Source organism: Gymnodraco acuticeps, unplaced genomic scaffold (assembly GCF_902827175.1).
Source record: "Gymnodraco acuticeps unplaced genomic scaffold, fGymAcu1.1, whole genome shotgun sequence".
NCBI classification, from domain to species: Eukaryota; Metazoa; Chordata; class Actinopteri; order Perciformes; family Bathydraconidae; genus Gymnodraco; species Gymnodraco acuticeps.
The window spans coordinates 1,432,845-1,454,000 of record NW_022989977.1 but is presented as its reverse complement, the minus strand read 5'-3'; the positions used below and the strand labels follow the sequence as shown (position 1 = coordinate 1,454,000).

The 21,156-nt window shown below is 37.6% G+C and overlaps 1 protein-coding gene across 2 annotated transcripts; it reads left to right on the top strand.

Annotated features, from left to right (window-relative positions):
* Positions 1-2,375: 2,375 nt before the first annotated feature.
* Positions 2,376-20,563, top strand: LOC117543299 (retinoic acid receptor beta-like). Of its 2 annotated transcripts, none has more exons than XM_034211478.1 (8): positions 2,376-2,932; positions 6,587-6,741; positions 9,203-9,344; positions 13,973-14,136; positions 15,473-15,649; positions 16,845-17,049; positions 17,158-17,316; positions 17,940-20,563. In XM_034211478.1, the coding sequence occupies exons 1-8, from the start codon at positions 2,761-2,763 to the stop codon at positions 18,095-18,097; spliced, it is 1,332 nt and encodes a 443-aa protein (XP_034067369.1). In that variant the 5' UTR covers positions 2,376-2,760; the 3' UTR covers positions 18,098-20,563. The 2 variants fall into 2 exon arrangements, with proteins under 2 accessions (XP_034067369.1, XP_034067367.1); XM_034211476.1 differs by having other exon boundaries at positions 13,970-14,136.
* The last annotated feature ends 593 nt before the right edge of the window (positions 20,564-21,156 follow it).

The window sequence follows — 21,156 nt, the reverse complement described above, 5'->3', positions numbered from 1 at the left end:
CTCTCATACATGACGTAAAAACAATACAAAAAAGAAGTAAATAAAACCCCAATTTCAGTCAGACTTAATACATCTCTCAAATCTGCCACTTCTGCTGCTAATCCAAATGAAGTTTGGTAATAATAATCAAGAGGTACTTTTGGTACAACCCATCATTACACCTTATTAATTGTCAGGACGTAGCATTGTCATTGTGAGCACATCAGCTTTCTGACATGAGCAGCACTTCAAAGCAAAACTCTGCCCAAGCACAGCCTCACATCCTAATCCTCAATCCTGACCTTCAGTCACAAACAATTATTGATGAATGGCTGAATATATGAACATTTACCAAAAAATGCAAACAAGTGACAGAGTGAACCCTCAAAAGAACAATCAAGATAGAGAGCCAGCAACAGCAACAACATGTAAGCGATTCTAAATGGGACCGAGGGAAGAGGAGGAGGATGAGGAGCCGGGGGAGAATGGATGAAGGAGGAGAAAGGAGGGCAGGGGAAGACTGAGCTGGGAGGGAGGTCCAGCAGCAGGCTGCAGGAATGTTTCACATGCCTGTCCTCTGGATGACCTCGCCTCCCTGGAGTGTGGGAGATACTGGGAGTAATTAGCCTCCTTTAACATTGGATCTGTGCTGCCTCCATGCCTCAATGGGGTTAGCAGTGGCATTGAAAGAGATCAAGTGTATTTATATTTTCTAACAAAATAGCTTTCTTCTTTTGCACCACCCGGCTCCAACACTCGGTCTCGTTTTAATTCATACTTTTTAAACAATGCATGAAATTATTCTGTGTTTTTCTGTCTTGTTTAAGATTTTTAGGGCAGGGAAGTTGTTTTCAGTCATTTTCAGTTGATGAATGCGGTAAATTAGGTCTATTATTTGTAAGTGGAACAGATTTCCTTCCCCCCACCCACCAACCCATCTTGCAGCTGACCTACTTTATCTCCCAGTAGATTTAATCATGGATCCTCCAAGCTGCAAATATTTCTCACTTAAAGTCAAGGATCAGGAATGGAAGTGGACGTAAATGAAGAGAAACGGAGCCTAAAAAGTATTGATTTTGTAAAAGGCCACATGGTTTCAATCATGACATGCCAATACTGGAACATCAGTGTTAATCTGCTTTGCTTTGATGCCCTTTATTTAAAACAGACAAGCGTCCCTTTATGGCAAAACATGAATCCAGAGCTAAAAGCCTGAATGTTCTCCACTGTAATTATACTACTTACTGCATTTGGGTGATATTGAGGGAGCGAGAAAGAGCGAGAAAGAGTAGGCTACTTCAGAAAGAGTAGGCTACTTCATTTATTGTTCAATATTTTTCAACATTTTGTACATATATATTTTTACAGAGTAATTTGTAAATATCAAATAATACTCATCTGAAATGTAAACTGAAGAGGGATGATATCATCTCATGCATTTAAGGCGTATACATCCAACAGCTCATAAACTACGTTGGAAAAATATCCCTTCCTTTCTAATCTTTACAACATTTACATTTCTCAGAAACTCAGAAGAAAACCACTCTTGAGGTTGAAAGTAGCATACATTATTGTATCATAGGAAAGATAAGAAATATGTATACTTTATGATATGCTCAATATGTAGATGTGCATGTCATAATTTATCTGAAAGCATCAGAAATCATCGTTGATGTTAAGCATAGACCAGCTGTTAATAATTTAACACTAACAATAAATGATTTAGAGCATTTTATGGAAATGGTTGTTTAAGATTTTCAATTTCACTGAAAAAAAAGTTCATTAGATAAAACATGTACAAATATTTTTAAAAAAACTTAAGAGAGAAACACATACCTTATTGTTCTTAAAATATCGTGCAGAACAGTTTGACAGTTGTATTACGTTTTGGGTGTTTAAAGGCTTGGAAGTGTTAATTATAGTCTATAGATTTACATACAAATCCAGTGAAATGGGGGCTTGAATTGACATTTAGGCCTACTATATCCAGTACGTTAACACTGAATTCAATTATATAAATAAGATATTCAAAACGTGGGGTAAATACATTTCTACACTCAATTTTGATATTGTGGTTAGTTATAAACACTATTTCAATGTTTGCTACTGGCATAACACACCGAATTTTTAACCGTCGACAGTCATGTTGCATTCTGGGTAATGTAGTCGCCACATTTTCTACAACAAAGACTACATCGAACAAAAATATGATATTTCTGTTTCTTCTGCATAAAATGTGATATTAACGTGCATCTCTGATGGAGGTAAGATCCTACTACAGTAGTGATACTTTTACTTGAGTACAGGACTTCAAAGTACTAGTTTCCAGCCGCCTGGTGATGTCAGACAGCGGCTGGGTCATTTGAAGGTCAGCAGCAGCGGAGGAGGTTCATGGAGAGTTCACTCGCATACATTAGGTAACACCATCGCTCGCTCTGACATAACTAGTATGAAGCAGGTTGAGTTGAGACATTCGTCAATAAAGAAAAAGAGATAAGAGGAAAGAAGTCCCGGGACTAACTTTGTTATGCTAAACAGCCGCCAGATCTGGATGCGTTCTCCGGTGCAACATGCAAACACTTTCTGGCCGTGTGTGGGAAATATAGGTCTTGTTTCTGAGCGCTCACACGCCCCTTTGAATGCAACACAGGCATGTTTTACTCTTAAAACAACGTTTGCATCGAACTCCAAATAGGAAAGGAAAAAGCCCGCGCTGCTGTTTAGGATTGCACATGCGGACAACATTTCCACGCAGATCGTCGAGGAGACTGAAACCAGACCATGTTTGACTATGTGGAATTTCAAGCTTTCGGTCCCGGAGAAATCATGGACTTGTACACCTCCTCCACCCCCAGCCCTGCATCGTGCATGCTGCAGGAGCAGGAGCCGGATTTGGCAGCCTTCTTCCCGGAGCTGATCGAGGCGGACTGGCAGCAGCACCGGTGCTCCCAATGTAGGTGAAAACTGATGTCAACATTTAAAACCGCGATGTGTTGCTGAATATATGGCCTCTTAAAATATCATGTTACCATGTCCCATTTTTTTTGCAATGTTGACCAAAATCTGTTTTCATATATTTGGGTTTGGGTTCACAGGAGGGTTTGCACAATGTGTGCTTGCCTATATTTTGAGCCCTCAAAAATGCTATTATAGTGCTATTATTTTTGCCACACATACATACATTTACTCTTTATAAGACTTCATCTAATAACTAAATATTTGTCCTGCATCTATTCATTTTCGACTGAATATTCAAGTGATTATGTGACTGTGGTCTGTTATTTACATTAAAGGTCAGTTGTTAAGATAAGATAAAATAAGATGGACATTTCATTTATCCTGGGGGAACATATTCTGCAGTAGTTGCAGTTCAAAGTGGTTAAGTGTACAAATGTAAAAAAAGCTGCAAATCCAAAACATATTATCAACAGGTATATGGATCATACAAATGTTAGATTTTGGTAATCAGTCTTGCTGGGTTGCATATGGATATTTATTTATAACAATAGTGTTCCCCATTGGAATAGCAATTAAAAACATCAGGCTGCACTGATCTTATAGCTTACATACAGACATAGATACATCTACTGCAGTCTCTGTATGGCACATTTCATACAAGGTATTGCAATTCATTAAAAGTATTGCACACAAAAAATAATAATATTGTAAAAATAAATTAAAAAAACTGTCAAAGATAATATACGATGATAAGTGATAGACATAAGAGGGGATACATCAAATTGCAGCAATTATGCAATGAAAGCAAAGCAACATTTAAATGAACAAATATACTTTTAATCCAAATAAAGGCTAAAAGTTAAGGTAGAATTTAGGTTTGCTTTTGAAGCAATCTCAATTAACACACAGGAGCTGCAAGACCATAATTCGCCTCAAAAACAAGTACAAATCAAACAAAATTATAAGAATATTACAAATATTTATTTGATTCATGACCTCTTTTGTGTCTAGCATTTTTTCCAATAATTTATGAATGCTTTAATTTGTACTGGAAATGTTAGTATTTCCTCTAATCATGTCTAAAGGTCCTTACCTTTTACTTTAATATTTTATTTCAACCCCCTATTTAACAATTTAAGCAGAAATAATAAATGGTTTGAGTTTATTAATGTTATTTTAATAACTACAACCATTTCGGCATCCATTGCAAATACGTTAGATACAGTTCAAACACAGATGCAATAAAAGAAGATATGTCTTCATAGTAGAACAACAACTTTATATTGTTTTACAACCTATTTATGAATTGCTTTACACACTGATTATTTGTGCCAAAGAGGGGAAGTTAAAGTACAAGTTAAACAACCTATAAAGTGTGAGTTTTTATGGGGAGTTTCTCTGGCAGGAGTAAACTCAGCAGTAAACAGGGTGCTGTGCACGGAGCAGATCGTGACGTTGTGGTGGTCTGTGTTTCGGACGGGCCGGTCAGTTTTGGGTCAATGTGAGTTCACTGGACGGTCACCGGCTCAGGAGGTCATAGGAGAGCCAGACTGCTGCCAGTGGTTGGAAGAAATACTATTTCCTTTACTTCAGTCGCAGGACAACAAATGTCAAAACAAAAACAACATTAAAAGTCCTTCATTATAAATTCTGCATTAAAAATATATTGAACAGAAGTAAAAGAAGCAAACTGTACTTGTTCTGCAGAACAATGCCCCTTTTGACTGATATATGCCGGTTATATGTGACATTACTAGATTGACTGAGTTATGAAAGAAGTAAAAGGTTCTGCTATGTAAATTCAGTTATTTGCCTTAACTCTTAACATTTGTGAAATAATAATGAATAATCAAAATAATTGTATCTCTTTGGACCTCCTAAACGTACAGACATACTGCTTATGCATCTCGAAGTACAAAACAACAAAATGCAAATTCGTTTTTTGAATTTATAACACATTTTTTATTTAAATGTTTCAAATAACATGAAATAAATGAATAATATACATTCACAAATAACCTAATCTGCATTGATTTGTTTAATACATTAATTTGGCATTTAAAAAAGGTGTTATCACTTTGGTTACCTCAAGCAAAAGATACCATAAAATGTACTTAATTCTGCTCAAACACGAAGATTTGAAGATTTGACGCTTGTTTTGTCGGACATGACATTAAATGAAACGTCTTTAGGTTTTGGATTGTTGGTTAGACATGCAAGCAATTTAAAGAAGCACTTGGTTATAATGAAGTTATAATGAGCAAATTTCACAACTTTTTATAGAATTGAAGGATAAGAGAACAATCAAGAAAATAAGTTGTTAAGGCTGCAACAGGACATTTCTGTATTGAATTTTGATTTATGAAGGTTGTAACCGTTGTAGTAAGCGAGACGCACAGGAAGAGCCTCTGTCTAAATAGTAGTTTAACCACATAAAACATTCAGCAGTATGAAGCATCTCCAAAAAAGCTTTTACTCAACTGTAACTGATGTTGCCATGTCCTTATCTCTGAGGCTTCAAACTATTTACTCCCTGTTGCAACATTTTTTAGTGGATCTAATGTTTGACTCACACAATGCATTGTCACTTCCATCAAATAACACCAGCTAAATTGGGATGGGGGCAACCTTTCTCCCTTCCCCCTAACCAAATTACTCACACAGCCCCCCCCACACACACACACTTTCTGTTTCTTCTCCCTCCCTCTCATCAGTCAGCTGGGCTTGTGGCATGCTCCTGCATTGTTTTGGGTTGGGAGAGCGCTCGGGCTGATGGGGGTGTCCTCGATTGACCCGCTGATTCCAGGTTCAATCAGAGGCCACGGGTTTGAGTGGATGTAGATGAGCAATTTTTCTCGTTTTGTCCCCCTTTTCAAAACGGCTTTCTTCGTTTTCTGTCAGCGGTGGAGGTGATCAGGGAGCCAGCGGGGCGGCTGAGCGAGCCCCTCAGACTGGAGCAATTCTCCTCTCAAAAGTGGTTTTAAAGTGGGAGGGTACACCGGTCTGTTGTGAAATGAAACATTCAACTGGAAACATTGAGGTTAAAGCTGTGCTACAAAAGGTGCAGCTGTGTACGTTATGGAAAGCAAGTTCTACATTGAATACACTCGATAAACAACCTAAGATGACTCAACTCGGTCACCCTGTGATGTTTCAAAGACTGTTGATCTCCAGCTTTTCTGCCTGATTGCATGTTTCATTATATGTAAATTGAGTTACATATAATGACAACTATATGTAGCAAACAAAAATGCGAATTTTTTAATTGTGCTTATTTACCTTCCCAAAAAGAGATAGTGAGATTATTTTTTTTGGCCAAATGCACTTTTATTTACCTGAAATATACAGAAAATGCCATTAGCTCAGTAAAAGCATGAACGTGCTCAGTCGTGTTGAACGCATTATGAAATATGTTTTGTTAAAATTCATATATTTTCTGTATTGGTGGAACTTTGACCTGATGTTAGTGTAGAGAAAACCTCTCTCTAGAAAGCCACACCGGGGAGCTGCAGGTTACAGTTCGCAGTAAGCTACCATTTGATTTCTATGGACATTTGCGGTGGCTAGTCTAACCTCAGCGAGCTTCACACTAAACATTTACATTTCTTTGCATTTCTATTAATTGTATGTTGTCATATTGTGTTTGCAGCCGTTGGAAGCCATAGCTCCAGCTCCAGTTCAGACGACCTGTTTGCCAGCCCTGCCTCCCCCCTGCCGCCCCCTCGCACTTACAAGCCCTGCTTTGTGTGTCAAGACAAATCCTCAGGCTACCATTATGGCGTCAGCGCCTGCGAGGGCTGCAAGGTAACATGTTCAGGTTCACATACATCTTCAATTACAAAGATAAATCACTGTTTCTCTTTTTTCAAATGTGTTTCATTATCTTAATCAAGCTGTTGTATCATTTTGGGATGAAACATGTTGAATTGAATGAAATGCACGTTTTATTATGTTCAGTTGCATTGTAATGGCCCCACACTGAAGGATAATGGGTCAGATTTTGCAAATGACTGGCACCTCCCCACAATCATTGGGGTGTTACTGATTTGAGGCTGGTCTGAACAGATTATCTGCTCAAATGATCCTGCAGTATGAGGGGTTTACAGACATAATCCTAATTTTACAGACCGCACTGGAGTCTCCCTGATTTTAAATTGTGTATTGTGAACAGAAACAGAGATGTAATATTGATAAGAAAGCCTCAATAGCCAATGAGAGTGAGCTGACCAGGAAGGGTAATTCCTCTTCAGGGCATCTGCATCTAACGGCCCGTCCACACAGCGGCGTGCGTTGACGCTTCACCATTCACTTTGAATGAGGTGACGTCACTTTTCGCCAAACTGCATTGTGGGAAGCGACGCGGAGCGTTGCTTGCGTGGCTCGCTGCAAAAGTTGAGCAATGTTCAACTTTTGACGCCTCGGCAGAAGCGTCAGCCAATCGAATCATATGCCAGTACAAGCTCTAGCCAATCAAACCGCTGCTTGTGTGTCAGGGGCGGGAGATTCATGTGATTGGTTGTTGGTCGAGTTTCAGACACGCCCGCCGGCAAGCTTCAACATACGCCGCTGTGTGGACGGGCCGTAAGTGGTATGCCCCAGATGTCCTGTATTTTAACTTGTCAATGTTGGCTAACCTGCTTTTATATTACGCTAATATGCTAATGAAGAGAGCTAATGTTGACTACGCGTACAATTGAAAAAGTTGTGGATAACATCATCTGCATTTCCTCTTTTTCTGTCCATAACCAAGCTCAACAAATATTCTAGGTTACAGTTCAATATTTGTTTTAATCTGTTAAATCTGTAAAATCATAAATTTACCAGGAAAGTATTGATTGCTATATTTGCTCTGAAAAAACACTAAAACAATTACAGAGCCTGTACTTAGTCCGGATAACAAAATGTGTGTGAGCAGTCAGCATTACATTAACAGTGACCTCGAGACAACATTTACACACTATGGTGAATACTCAGATATTGGTTATTCTTTATTTGTATTTATGTAGTTTGTAGGTGTTATTTTTTTAAAGAAATTAAGATTTAGTCTGACTCAAATTTAAAACAAATCATGCTACACATTTAACAGAAATGTCTAGTCCCAATTTGTTGAGATAGAATTACAATAAAATCCTTCTAGAGGTTTCTTAAAATATATAATATATATATACATTATATATAGATATTATATAATATCTATATATATATATATAGATATTATATAATATATATATATAGATATTATATAATATATATATATATATATATATATAGATATTATATAATATATATATATATATATATTATATAATATATATATATATATATTATATAATATATATATATCTATATATATATATATATATATATATATTAAATACATTAAAATATAAATATTTTACTTATTATCACATGATGTATTCTGGTCCCCAGAGTCACAGTATAAAGTATAAATGCATTTTTTCCTGTTTTGTCAGGAAATAAACTATCCCAGCAGTTTTCTCATACTCTATGCACTTAATCATTTATTACATTACATTTCATTTAGCTGACGCTTTTATCCAAAGCGACTTACAATTACCAATTACAGGGAAATTCTCTCTGGAGTAACTAGGGGCTAAGTGCCTTACTCAAGGGCACACTAGTGGTGGTGTTCCTGGCGGGATTTTAACTCACAACCTTCCGATCTTCACCCCACCTAACTATCCATTAGACCAGTGATTCTCAAACTTTTTTCAATAGTGTACCCCCTTTGAAAGAAAAATTCAGCCAAGTACCCCCTGATCAGCGCAAAAACTATTTGTTAGGGAAGAAATGCCCATATAAAGAGGTACAGTACAGCGCTGCACCATCAGTGTCTGATTTATTAAAACAACAACCTTGTAACTGAGAAACACTTATGATACATTTCAAATGTTTACAATCCATCACTAAATTCATGGCAAACCAATTTTAACATCATGCAATAACACTATTAGTTGCATTGAACTGATCTTTTTAAGTACTTACAATTTAGTGAGAAACATGGGCTTGTGCTTCATTGAGGACCTTTGTTATTCTCAGTGACAGGAAGGCCACTGCAGTTATTACACTTCGCGTTTTGAAATATGTGTAACTCTGTTAATATAAAACCCACACTGCTCAAACTTCGTTACTTTTCCTAAAATTGATTTTAGTGGTCCGCGTACCCCCATTTGAGAACCACTGCATTAGACCACCACTATCCCAAAAATGTATATCTTCTCTTTACTCGTTGTTTACTCTGCAGGGCTTCTTCCGCCGCAGCGTGCAGAAGAACATGGTGTACACCTGCCATCGAGACCGAAACTGCATCATCAACAAGATCACCAGGAACCGCTGTCAGTACTGTCGGCTGCAGAGGTGCTTTGCAGCGGGAATGTCCAAGGAGTGTAAGTGTCTGATCCACTCTCAGAAGGACACATCCTCCTTGACCCCCTCTCATGCAGAAAACACAAGAAGGATTTATCTTGTCTTACAAAATGTGAATACATTCACTGCAAATGACTCCTTCAAGGACAGGGTAGAAGGTAGATGGTGGACAATGGATAGTAGATGTCATTGATTAGAGTGAAGAAGATAATAGAGGTGACTCTAAGGTCAGTCAGTCACAAATGTAAATGATCAACTCAGGTTTATCACTTGTGTCTTGCATGTTAAAAACCTGATTCATGTGCAAGAAATACATATTTACCTGTACAGAAAAAAATAGCTATGGTCCGAATACACACTTTTTAACCTGTTAAGCCCTGAGCCTGTTTTTCAGGCCTCAGGCTCAAAAATGACATTCCCAGAACAAATGACTATATCTTCACTTCTAAAAGGGATAAATCAATAATCTTTTACTGATTTGAGGCTGGTCTGAACAGATTATCTGCTCAAATGATCCTGCAGTATGAGGGGTTTACAGACATAAGCCTAATTTTACAGACCGCACTGGAGTCTCCCTGATTTTAAATTGTGTATTGTGAACAGAAACAGAGATGTAATATTGATAAGAAACCCTCAATAGCCAATGAGAGTGAGCTGACCAGGAAGGGTAATCCCTCTTCAGGGCATCTGCATCTAACGGCCCGTCCACACAGCGGCGTGCGTTGACGCTTCACCATTCACTTTGAATGAGGTGACGTCACTTTTCGCCGAACTGCATCGTGGGAAGCGACGCGGAGATAGCTATGGTCCGAATACACACTTTTTAACCTGTTAGGCAAGGCAAGGCAAGGCAAGTTTATTTATATAGCACTTTTCAACACAAGGCAATTCAAAGTGCTTTACAAAAAATGAAAGAGATTAAGAAAATGGCATTTAAAATCAGTCATTAAAAAGAAAAGCTAATAAAATAAACATTAAAAGAAAAAAATACATGGCAGTCAATTAAACATTAAAAGAAAAAAAGTACATGGATAAAAGTTACAGTGCAGTCTAAGATAAGAATAGTTCAATTAAAAGCAGCGACAAAAAGAAAAGTCTTCAGCCTGGATTTAAAAGTAGTCAGAGTTGCAGCGGACCTGCAGGTTTCTGGGAGTTTGTTCCAGAGATTTGGAGCATAATAACTGAACGCTGCTTTACCATGTTTAGTTCTGACTCTGGGGACAGAAAGCTGACCAGTCCCTGAAGACCTGAGAGATCTGGATGGTTCATAATTTAGCAGGAGGTCAGAAATGTATTTTGGGCCTAAACCATTCAGTGCTTTATAAACCAGCAGCAGTATTTTGAAATCTATTCTTTGACACACAGGAAGCCAGTGTAAAGACTTCAGAACAGGAGTGATGTGATCCACTTTCTTAGTGTTAGTGAGGACTCGAGCAGCAGCGTTCTGAATTAGCTGCAGCTTTCTAATAGATTTATTAGTGAGACCTGTGAAGACACCATTGCAGTAGTCGAGTCTACTGAAGATAAAAGCATGGACAAGTTTTTCCAAATCCTGCTGTGACATTAGTCTTTTAATCCTAGATATGTTCTTTAGGTGATAGCAAGCTGATTTAGTAACTGTTTTAATGTGACTGTTGAAACTCAGGTCAGAGTCCATGACTACACCTAGATTTCTGGCTTTATCTGTTGTTTTGAACATTGCAGACTGAAGCTCAGCGCTAACTTTTATACGTTCTGCCTTGGCTCCAAAAACCATTACCTCAGTTTTATCTTTGTTTAATTGGAGAAAGTTCTGACACATCCAGTCATTGATTTGTTCAATGCACTTACTCAGTGTTTGAATTGGAGCATAGTCTCCTGGTGAAATTGTCACGTAAATTTGTGTGTCATCTGCATAGCTATGGTAACTTATTTTGTTGTTCTTCATTATCTGAGCCAGTGGTAGCATGTAGATGTTAAAGAGAAGAGGCCCCAAGATGGAGCCTTGAGGAACCCCACATGTCATATTTGTCAACTCAGATGTGTATTTACCTATAGAAACAAAGTTGTTTCTGTCCTTTAAGTAGGATTCAGGCTGTTAAGGCTCGAAAATGACATTCCCAGAACAAATGACTATATCTTCACTTCTAAAAGGGATAAATCAATAATCTTTTTTCTCAAAGTAATGATAAACCTGTGAGTTGGATGTAGAAAAGTCAGAATCAATATAGATTATTTTTTATTTTAAAGTAAATTCAGATTGAACATAGTAAAAAAAATGTAAATTATAGTGTCCGTCCAAAAACAAAAACATGACTTCTAGTGAAAACCACCCTTGAATGATGGGATAGTAGACTAGTAATAGGGCCTCTTGAATCAATCTAGCTATCTAAATTACAATCTACACACACATCTTACTTTTACCGACTAACGTTTACAAAATCCATCTCTTAGTGTGGTGTGACAAATATCAGCTGATCTGTTTTCAGAGGATGTCGCTTTAGAGGTCAATTCACATTTTGAGATGTACACTATAGGGTGTATATACTCCCCACTGACCCTTCACCCCCCACTATCACAGCTTGATTAACTCACTGAAATCTCTCTTAGCACTTTCAACTCTGAGTGTTCAGATACCAAAGTCAATGTGGGATAAATAAATTATGACACAATGTTATCAAGCTGATTAAGGCCATTTTGAGATAATACCTGGATTATTTATCAATTAAAATATTTTACTGAGGTAACACCAGTAAATTCCACTAGACTTACATTGTATATTTATTTCATGTACACATTTGGCAGGATATGCTGCAATCTGCTGATGAATGCTGCTGTATAGTGTATAAAACAGGTTTAATTTTTCATTAGACAATGATCTTGTTACCGCCTCACTCACAGCCTGTCGATGTATTCTGTTACAGTGGTAAAGCCAAAGTCCAGCTACTGCAACCTGGTTAAATGATTAAATACATTTTCTATTGTTAGATAGGGTAAAAAAAATCTTAAAAGGTTCATTTGCCAATTTCAATCAAAGATCGCAGCCTAATATCTCACATATCAATACTCTTATCTTTTTGGACACCAACTAATACATCATTTTTTAAATCAAGCACCTTTATCAGCCTTATCTGGGAAATTATACCATTTATCTTCTTTTTTTATACATTTGCACTCTGCTTAAAAACACTGTAAATCTACTTCAGATGTTTGGATAACACGATTAGGAAACAAGCCTGCACAGACCATACTGAAATCTTATTTTACAAATAATATGATACTGATTCTATAAAACAAGCCTAATCTTTAATACTGGATTAAAACAGAATAAATAGAGACCTTACAAAAATCTTCTCAGCATTGGAATATTGATTTAGAATTTGAAAAGACCTTTTAAAGTATTCATTTTTAAATAACTCACTAAGAAGCTCTCAGTGAACTCGAGCTCCAGCAGTGCCTCGAGTGCACAAAGAAACAAAGTAATCGACCTAGATAACAGAGTGTGTTATGTGGGGGAAGGCAGCGATAGGGCAGCAGTGAAGGATCCTCCCATCCACATTGTCTGTTGTTGCCGCTCCACACTCACGTTACATAAATACATCACATGTAGCAGGCAGGTGGATGCTATGTAACTGCTTCGGTCTACAGCCAGTGTGTAATGTGATCGCTCTTGGAGTGTTTACACAATGATGACTGAATGTAGGGCATTTGGAGATGAAGAGGGGGAAGTGGCGAGGGAGGCAGAGACGGAGGTGTTGCATAATCCTGAGATATCTGACATGTGTGTGGCTGCCTGAGCCAAGTCATCGGGACTCGCTGAAACGTGTTCACACCGTTAGTGGAGTGGTTATGAAAGACTAACCTAGTTACGCTGTGTTTGCCTGCTTCACATGCTCCCTCGAGAAACCCTTAATCCACACAGTTTACTGCCAGCTGATTTTTCAACCAGAGAAAGAGTTTTTTTTTTACACATTCCACTAAATTCACACAACCTGGTCTGGTCGTTCGTACTTAAAGGACCCATTTACAAAGTAAATGTGATCTTTAGAAAGATTTACAGCTTTTATATACACTTTTTGGTATACTTAATATATGTTATTTGGTGTGTTCTTTGACACAGTTGCTATTTAGTGTCCTGCCATATTTTAGGTCAAAATTTGGCAGCATAAAAGCAATTCAGTATAATTTACAGAAACGTGTTGTCTCTATAAAAGATGGATGATGCAATGATGAGTTGAATTAATCAATTAGTTGATGGACAGGAAAATGTTTTGGCAAATGAAACACAAATGGCAGGAAATGCTGTTTTCAGCTTGTTACATTTGGAGATTTCCTTCCTTTCACTTTTTTATATTTTATATACAAGATAATACATTAAGACATCACCCTGGACTTGAGAAACTGAGATGGAAATGTTTCACTCTACTGTGAGCGATTAAATACTTCTATCTTTTCTTATTATTTCACATGATGTTTATATGTATTTTTTACGAATGTTGTGCATATCACTTGTTGTCATTACTTTCAACAATGTTTTTTTCTTATAAAGAAGAAGTGTTTTGAAAGGGTTGAATATCATTCATCAGTGTAAAATTGTTTGAACTGTTATTATGCCTTTTAGTTATTTTTTTAAATGTCTTATAATCTGCGTGGTTCTTTTCCTCAGCAGTGAGAAACGACAGGAGCACCCGGAAGGGGAAGAAGGAGGCGGTGAAGATGACCATCATGGAGACATACGAGCTGACGGCGGAGCTCGGCCTGATTGTGGAGAAGATCTGCAGAGCTCACAGAGAGACCTTCCCCTCTCTCTGCCAGCTGGGGAAATACACCACAGTGAGTCAACACACCAGACCTGACTGTTCAAATTACATTAGCAGAAAGGGAAAATATGTCCAGTGGGTTCTTTAATTAAGGTATGCATTTTAAGGATTAGCAAGTCTAAGTATGGTAGTTCATTTTTGACAGAAGATTTCACAACACTTTATTCTATGGGTCAGTCATTTTCTAAAAATAATCTTAGGTTACCCTAAAATAGGAATATAGTTTGGTATTAATATTAAAGAAAATAAACACAATGTATTTAAGATAGGATATAGTTGAGAGGAAGTTGATTTCCTTGAAGTTATTGCTCAATTTAAACACAAATGGCAATGTTGGCAACTGTTTTCTTGTCATGTTGAATTTTTTGTTTTTCCTGTTGACAAATTTCCCATTCTGGCTTGTTCAGCATCACTGACTAAAATAGGCTCTAAATAATCAGAACTTTGCGGCATTGTTTTAAGCCGCCCCAAAAGTCAAATTGTGTTAGTCAGTATTTGCGTAAGGACATGTTTGGTCTCATGCAATATGTATTTTAAAGCATAAGATATCTCATGGAACAATAAGCACAAAACAAATCACAATGTTCATGCAAACTGGGTCACACAACCGGAATAACCCCACCTCGCTTCATGAGAAAAACACAAAACTCCCTGCCGTTGCACAACACAGTGATCCATCTGGTATAATGTGTCTGGGTGTGCCCTCTTTACAAATAAATGAATGGTTTTCACATCACATGTTTGTGGTTCGACAATTCCGTAGAACTGAGAGAACGTTGGACGTGAAAACAGGAAGTACAGAAGGATTAAAAAACGTCAGTATATCAGTATAGCTCTGAGTCTTGTCAAATGCTAAATGGCTATAATAAATCCCTCAAAATGATTTGTTATCTTTAATACCACGTGTAGAGGTTAGTTAAACAAAAACATTTAAATTGTATGTCATTTCATTCATTGTAAGTTTTTTACAATATTTGAAATGACTATGTTTATGTTAAGGATATTGCTGGCGGGACCCTTAGTGAATTATCACCTGACTGTGGTATCTTTCAACTCATTATGTTGGTTGTATGGCTTAAACTGTTTTAGTTTAGCTTGCATCAGTTTTAAGAAAAATAAAATCAATAAAACCTCCTCTATTTCTTTGTCTATCTTCATCTAATTTACTCAACTGTAGATGTATTTAGAAAAGACCACATACCATTATCAAGCAATGAAAACAGCATGTTTTGAAAGTCATTTGGAATTATATTTCTATTAACATCATGTCTTTTAACGCCTTTAAGTTGGGTTCCTGAATCCTACATCTTCCCTTTAACAACAAACATATTTTTTTGTCGTTAATCCAGAACTCCAGCTGCGACCACAGGATCCAGCTGGACCTCGGGCTGTGGGACAAGTTCAGCGAGCTCGCCACCAAGTGCATCATCAAGGTGGTGGAGTTTGCCAAGCGAGTGCCTGGATTCACCGGCCTGACCATCGCTGACCAGATCACTCTGCTAAAAACTGCATGCCTGGACATCCTGGTACACCTAACAATAACTTCCTATAACAGAGAGCTGTTCATAGTTTTGTTTAACTCACACCCACAAAAGATGTGCTTGAACTGAGTGACCTGAATTTCTCTTTCTGCACATGTTCACATATACACAGCTCCTTCTGCTCCTTTACACCTTCTGTGGATTATGACTCGAGGCATCAGCTGACATGCCAAACACAGACTGACAGGCCACCTGGCAGACTGCGGCCCTTTAGACTGTGTCACATGTTTCATTCCTTCTTATCCTCCCTCCATTATGCACTGCTTATTCGCTTTGTCACCCTCACCACCGCCCTGATCTTTTACTCTGACACTGACTTTCAGCATCGGGGGAATTCCATGTAACATCTCTAGCTCTGCAGAGTTTCATTTTCACAAATGTTTTATTCTGGCACTTCTCGTGTTCTCCTCGTTTGCTCTACATGTTTGTAACTCTGTCCCTGGCACCGTGCATCACTGTAAACACAGAATAAGTCATCCTGCAACAAAACACAACATATCCAGTGTGCCATGCATGCTTCCATGATTTGTATTTAATGTTATTTATCAGGGGCGTTGCACAGTAATACAAATTCATTAATTGAGCTACGTTTTATGTTTGAATGGCCATGCCTGAATTAGGAACCTTCTGGAATGACTGATTAATACACAACCTGAAGACAAAAAACAGGAATATGCTAACAAAGGTTGTTAGGTGGAGTCTTGAAGACTTGTTTTATTTCTGTTTAAGTAAAACAGAATGACAGAATGTAATAAATTAAACAATATACAAAATAAATTAGATACACAAGCATAGTTCTTTTTCAGTGGTTGAAAAGGGCTCAAACATTATTTTCTAAAACAAACAGATTAAGAAATGGTGTATTTGTCAAGGTGACATCTACTGGGTGGAGCATAGCCGCTTAAATTAATCTGCTGTTCGCTGATTTGATTTGCTATTAATCCTGGAAAAAATATACGAATGAATGTGATGCAGAAGCAAACATGACTCCAAGCTAGAAGTAATTTGAATGTTTTTTAAAGCCTTTGAAGCTTGTCTCATCACAATACCTGTCATGTTTCATCATAGCGATCAATGCATTGCTACCTGATACTTGTTCCACTGTTGAACACATACACATTTATATAATCAGTTTTTCTTCTTTCCTTCCTCTTTCTTGCTCTTACCTTCTTCCATTCAGATCCTGAGGATTTGTACTCGCTACACTCCGGGCCAGGACACCATGACCTTCTCCGACGGGCTGACCCTGACCCGCACTCAGATCCATAACGCTGGATTTGGACCGCTGACAGATCAGGTTTTCACGTTTGCGGGCCAGCTGCTGCCCCTGCAGATGGACGACACGGAGAGCGGCCTTCTCAGCGCCATCTGTCTCGTCTCTGGAGGTACTGAAGCTCAGAGGAGAATACAGCCTAGCTCCTACAGAGTAAAAGAATACATCTAAGCTATTGTAAGTTTCGTTTAACATCTGTCTTTCCTGTTTGTCTGAACAGACCGACAGGATCTGGAGGAGCCGTCTAAGGTGGAGGTGCTGCAGGAGCCGCTGCTGGAGGCGCTGAAGATTTACTCCCGTAAACGGCGGCCCAGCATGCCCCTGATGTTCCCTAAAGCCCTCATGAAGATCACAGACCTGCGCAGCATCAGCGCCAAAGGTCAGCATTGCACTGCTAAATTATCATAATTTTTTCGTCTCCTATGATTTCAATGATACACAGTAATAACTTAAATACTAAGATCTGCGATGGTAGTATATTTGGGTCACTATACTGTTTTGCTCGTCTGGCCCAGTGTAGGGTCATAAAGAGTTTTGATTCGATGCTAAAAGAAGTGTATCATTATGACACACTCATGTTAATTCCAGAGGGGCCGACATCAGCAACCTGTGTCGTCAGCGTAATGGCGCTTTATCCAACAATACGACAACATGATTAGAATATTGTCTTTATAAAAGGAGCCGCTGTTCTCTGATAGGCTGTTCTCAACTAACTGCCAAGCAAAGGCTAGCAGATTCATGAAGGAGATTTCAATATAGGTGAAGGGGGGAAGATGTGCAAGCACAGTGCAGGTTGTTTGTTTACTAGAAAGGTCATGTGTTTCATGGAGTGAGGAGTCACAGTCTAAAAGACTAAATTACTAAATTCAAACCACAGCAGCAGGCGCATCCATATTGGTTTATCACATGACAAAGAGGCAACATGTTAACACAGCAGGAAAAACCTGCACAAAAGTATCTGTCAGTATGTGTGCTATGTAAAAAACATTTCCATTTCCACAGGCGCTGAGAGGGTGGTGACTTTAAAGCTGGAGATCCCGGGCTCCATGCCACCTCTGATCGAGGAGATGCTGGAGGATCTGGAGAAAAACTGTGAGGAGATCAGAGAGGAGCCGAACACCAGCCAGCACACACACACACCGACTGCTCTCAGCACATGACTTCTTACTTTGAAGTCACTGCAAGAACATTGGCTCCCGTACTCAGAAAACGCTAACAATATAAACTAAAGATGCAGTCCAGGTGGTTATAGTGTCTTACCTCAGTTTCACAGATCGGTTTGCAAACGCTCCACTTGTGTTTGTCTGAAGAAGAGATTCAGTTGTTACACTAACGACTACGCTGATGAACGAAGAGCTAATTTGTGCTTCAAAGGGGGAAAAGAGAATGATGCAGTAATGTATTCATTTGTATCACATTTTCATTCTTTTAACCCCTTCTGACAGACACCTCATAACCACTGGAAATCACACTGGTTTCTACTGTATTTATATTTGCATGAGTTATCACATGGATTAATTTTTACCTCATTAAGTAACAACGGCTTTAGCTTTAGTGTAGCAAATTATTAAACAAATGGATTTAAAACGCCTACTTGTTGGTTGTACACGTGTACAAAGAAAGCTCTGGACTAACTCTCTAAACATGTTTGAAGAAAACGAGCAGATTTATCCGCACAAAAGGGAACAGTTTAAAAGCAAAAACGTTTTTTCTCAGAGTTGAATGTTCATATCTTACATTAACAAAAATCACAAATATGTGTATATATATATATATATATATATGCCGACTTGATATAGGAAAATAGTAAATACAGAGAACTGCTTAGCTTTGAACAAAACTAAATAAGCTGAAGATGGACCTGAGAGCAGAATGTACTGCTAATAAAGGAAACACATGCACATGATAGTTTGAGGTTTATGAAGTTATTGAATTTAGTGTTGGAAATTAGCTAAAATATATTGAGTGATGGTATGATTAAGAAGGTATTGCAGATATTATTGTATTATAAATATTGTGCGATTTGTAGTTTTCAGTTGTAAAGAGGTTTCTTAATTTGCTTGTTAACTATCTATTTGCACATGTTTTCCTAATATGCTGTGCATTGAGCTCTCAGTCACATAGTTACTACAAAACTGTTTAAGTGATCAAACAATTCAAATCAGCAAAATGATTGTAGCACAACAGAAGTTATAGGTAAAATAGGATACATTGCATTGTGGGATTGTCTGCAATCGCTACACGTGTTTTTTGAGCCCTATATAATGCGCTCATTATATACTCAGAGTTCAGAGTTTATTCAAATACAATGGCAAAGGGCTCATTTAGAGCGCTTTATATTAAATTGTGAGTGACGCTGGTACCCTTTGACCCCTCAGTGACTCTAGGACGTCCCTGCCCTCACTCAAGAAAAAGTCCTGCATGTGACCTTTAAAAAAAACACACCTTTTTTGTTTTCCCATCTTTGTACACATCTATTAAAAAGAACAAACTAGACATTAATTATTGAGGTACTGATTGGAGGTTTTTGTATTGTCAGGCCCAGACTAGCTGTTTCTCTCTGTTTCCAGTCTTTATACTGACAGTAACTAAGCTAAGCTTGTGGTATCAATCTACTCAACCAACTCTCAGCAAGAATGAAATAAAACATGTTTCCCAAACGGTGTAACTAATATTAAGAGCCTTTCGCTCAACAGTGTCAGTGTTTACGGTGTAACTTTTCCTTGACCACTTTTGGTAAATGTTTTGGCTGGAGATCTGCTTAGTTGTTTTACACTATCAACACCATTTCATTCTTTCACACATTTTCTAAATGCAAAGTTTTAAACCAAGGTCACATATCTGCAGTTATTGGTTTGACTGGATATTGTTCAAAATGATGGCGATCTAAATCAATGATAAAATATACTTTGTACTTTTGAGTTCTATATCAACATGTGTTCTCCAAACCATTTTTTTCCTTTAACACAAACAACATATTTTAAAATGCATCTGTGTAGGATATTGTCTTATCATAGATAGTCATACATTAGTTCTGTGCCTATGTACCTCGGAAATGATACTAATAAAACACTTGCAACATTAGGAAAAGGATAGTCGACAGCTTAGCAAAAAAAAAGCTACACATACAGTGGTTTTTTGTCATAGATGGCAAAGCGAATGAGACTTATAAATACAACTTTAATGACATTTGTTCCTCAAAAATTTACATTCCATGAAACAGAAGAATGTTTAATTGTATAAAATATCTAATGTATGTAACAAAGCAGGCAGCCTGTTTACTGTAAGAACTCATGTGCCTACTCTTAATGTGCCAATTTCTCTCATATCTTGGAATTTGACATACACTACCAATGTAACCTGGACCATTTATTCAGATTTCGTTATGTTTTTGTTGGTCTATTAAAGTGTTGTGTACTTTTCACTGAAGCTGCTAGTTTTGTAATTTCTGAGCCTTGAGTATGTTAGCGGTCTGCTCGTCTTCATTCGAAAGTCAGGACCATACTGCCCCCTGTGGTCCCTGTAAGGAAACTGCACTGCAGCACAGTTAATGGGGACAATGAAAACAACAAATCACTTTTTTAATTGTATCTGTTCATGGGTAAAATAAATCCAGATGTACAGAAGAAGAAGCTAATTGTAATACTGTTGTGATAGTGGATGACTTGTCGCTTCGCAAATATTTCAAATACATTTATCTAAGTTTCCAAAACTCAGTCAGTAAACATTAAACAAGAAATACTTAGAAGTGTTACTTAAAATAAATTAATACCAATTACCAAACTGTAGTAAAAACCCTGCATTCAAGTTCTTACCTAAGTAAACATATAGGCAAGACATATTAATAAAAGCATAAACATTCTTACAGTACTAAAGGTACAACTATTTATTGTACAAAATGGCGTATGTTCATAATTCTAAGTATGTTATATTATTGTGTAATGTACACTGAGTTACTGAGTTATATGTTGAAGCTGGTGAAGTTTAAATGTTGCCTGCTTTACTGCCGTGTAGCTGGTCAAATTCTCCTTGGGGATTAATAAAGTCACATTTTAAAGCAAAATGATACAAAATAATGAATTTGTTGAATCCATTTTGCATTTTTATTTGAAGTCACTTAAGTGATCAAATACCTTAAGTGGAGTAAAAAGTGCAATATGGGCTATCCCTCTGAAATCTAGTGAAGTAGAAGTATAAATAGCCGGAAAGTAAAAATACT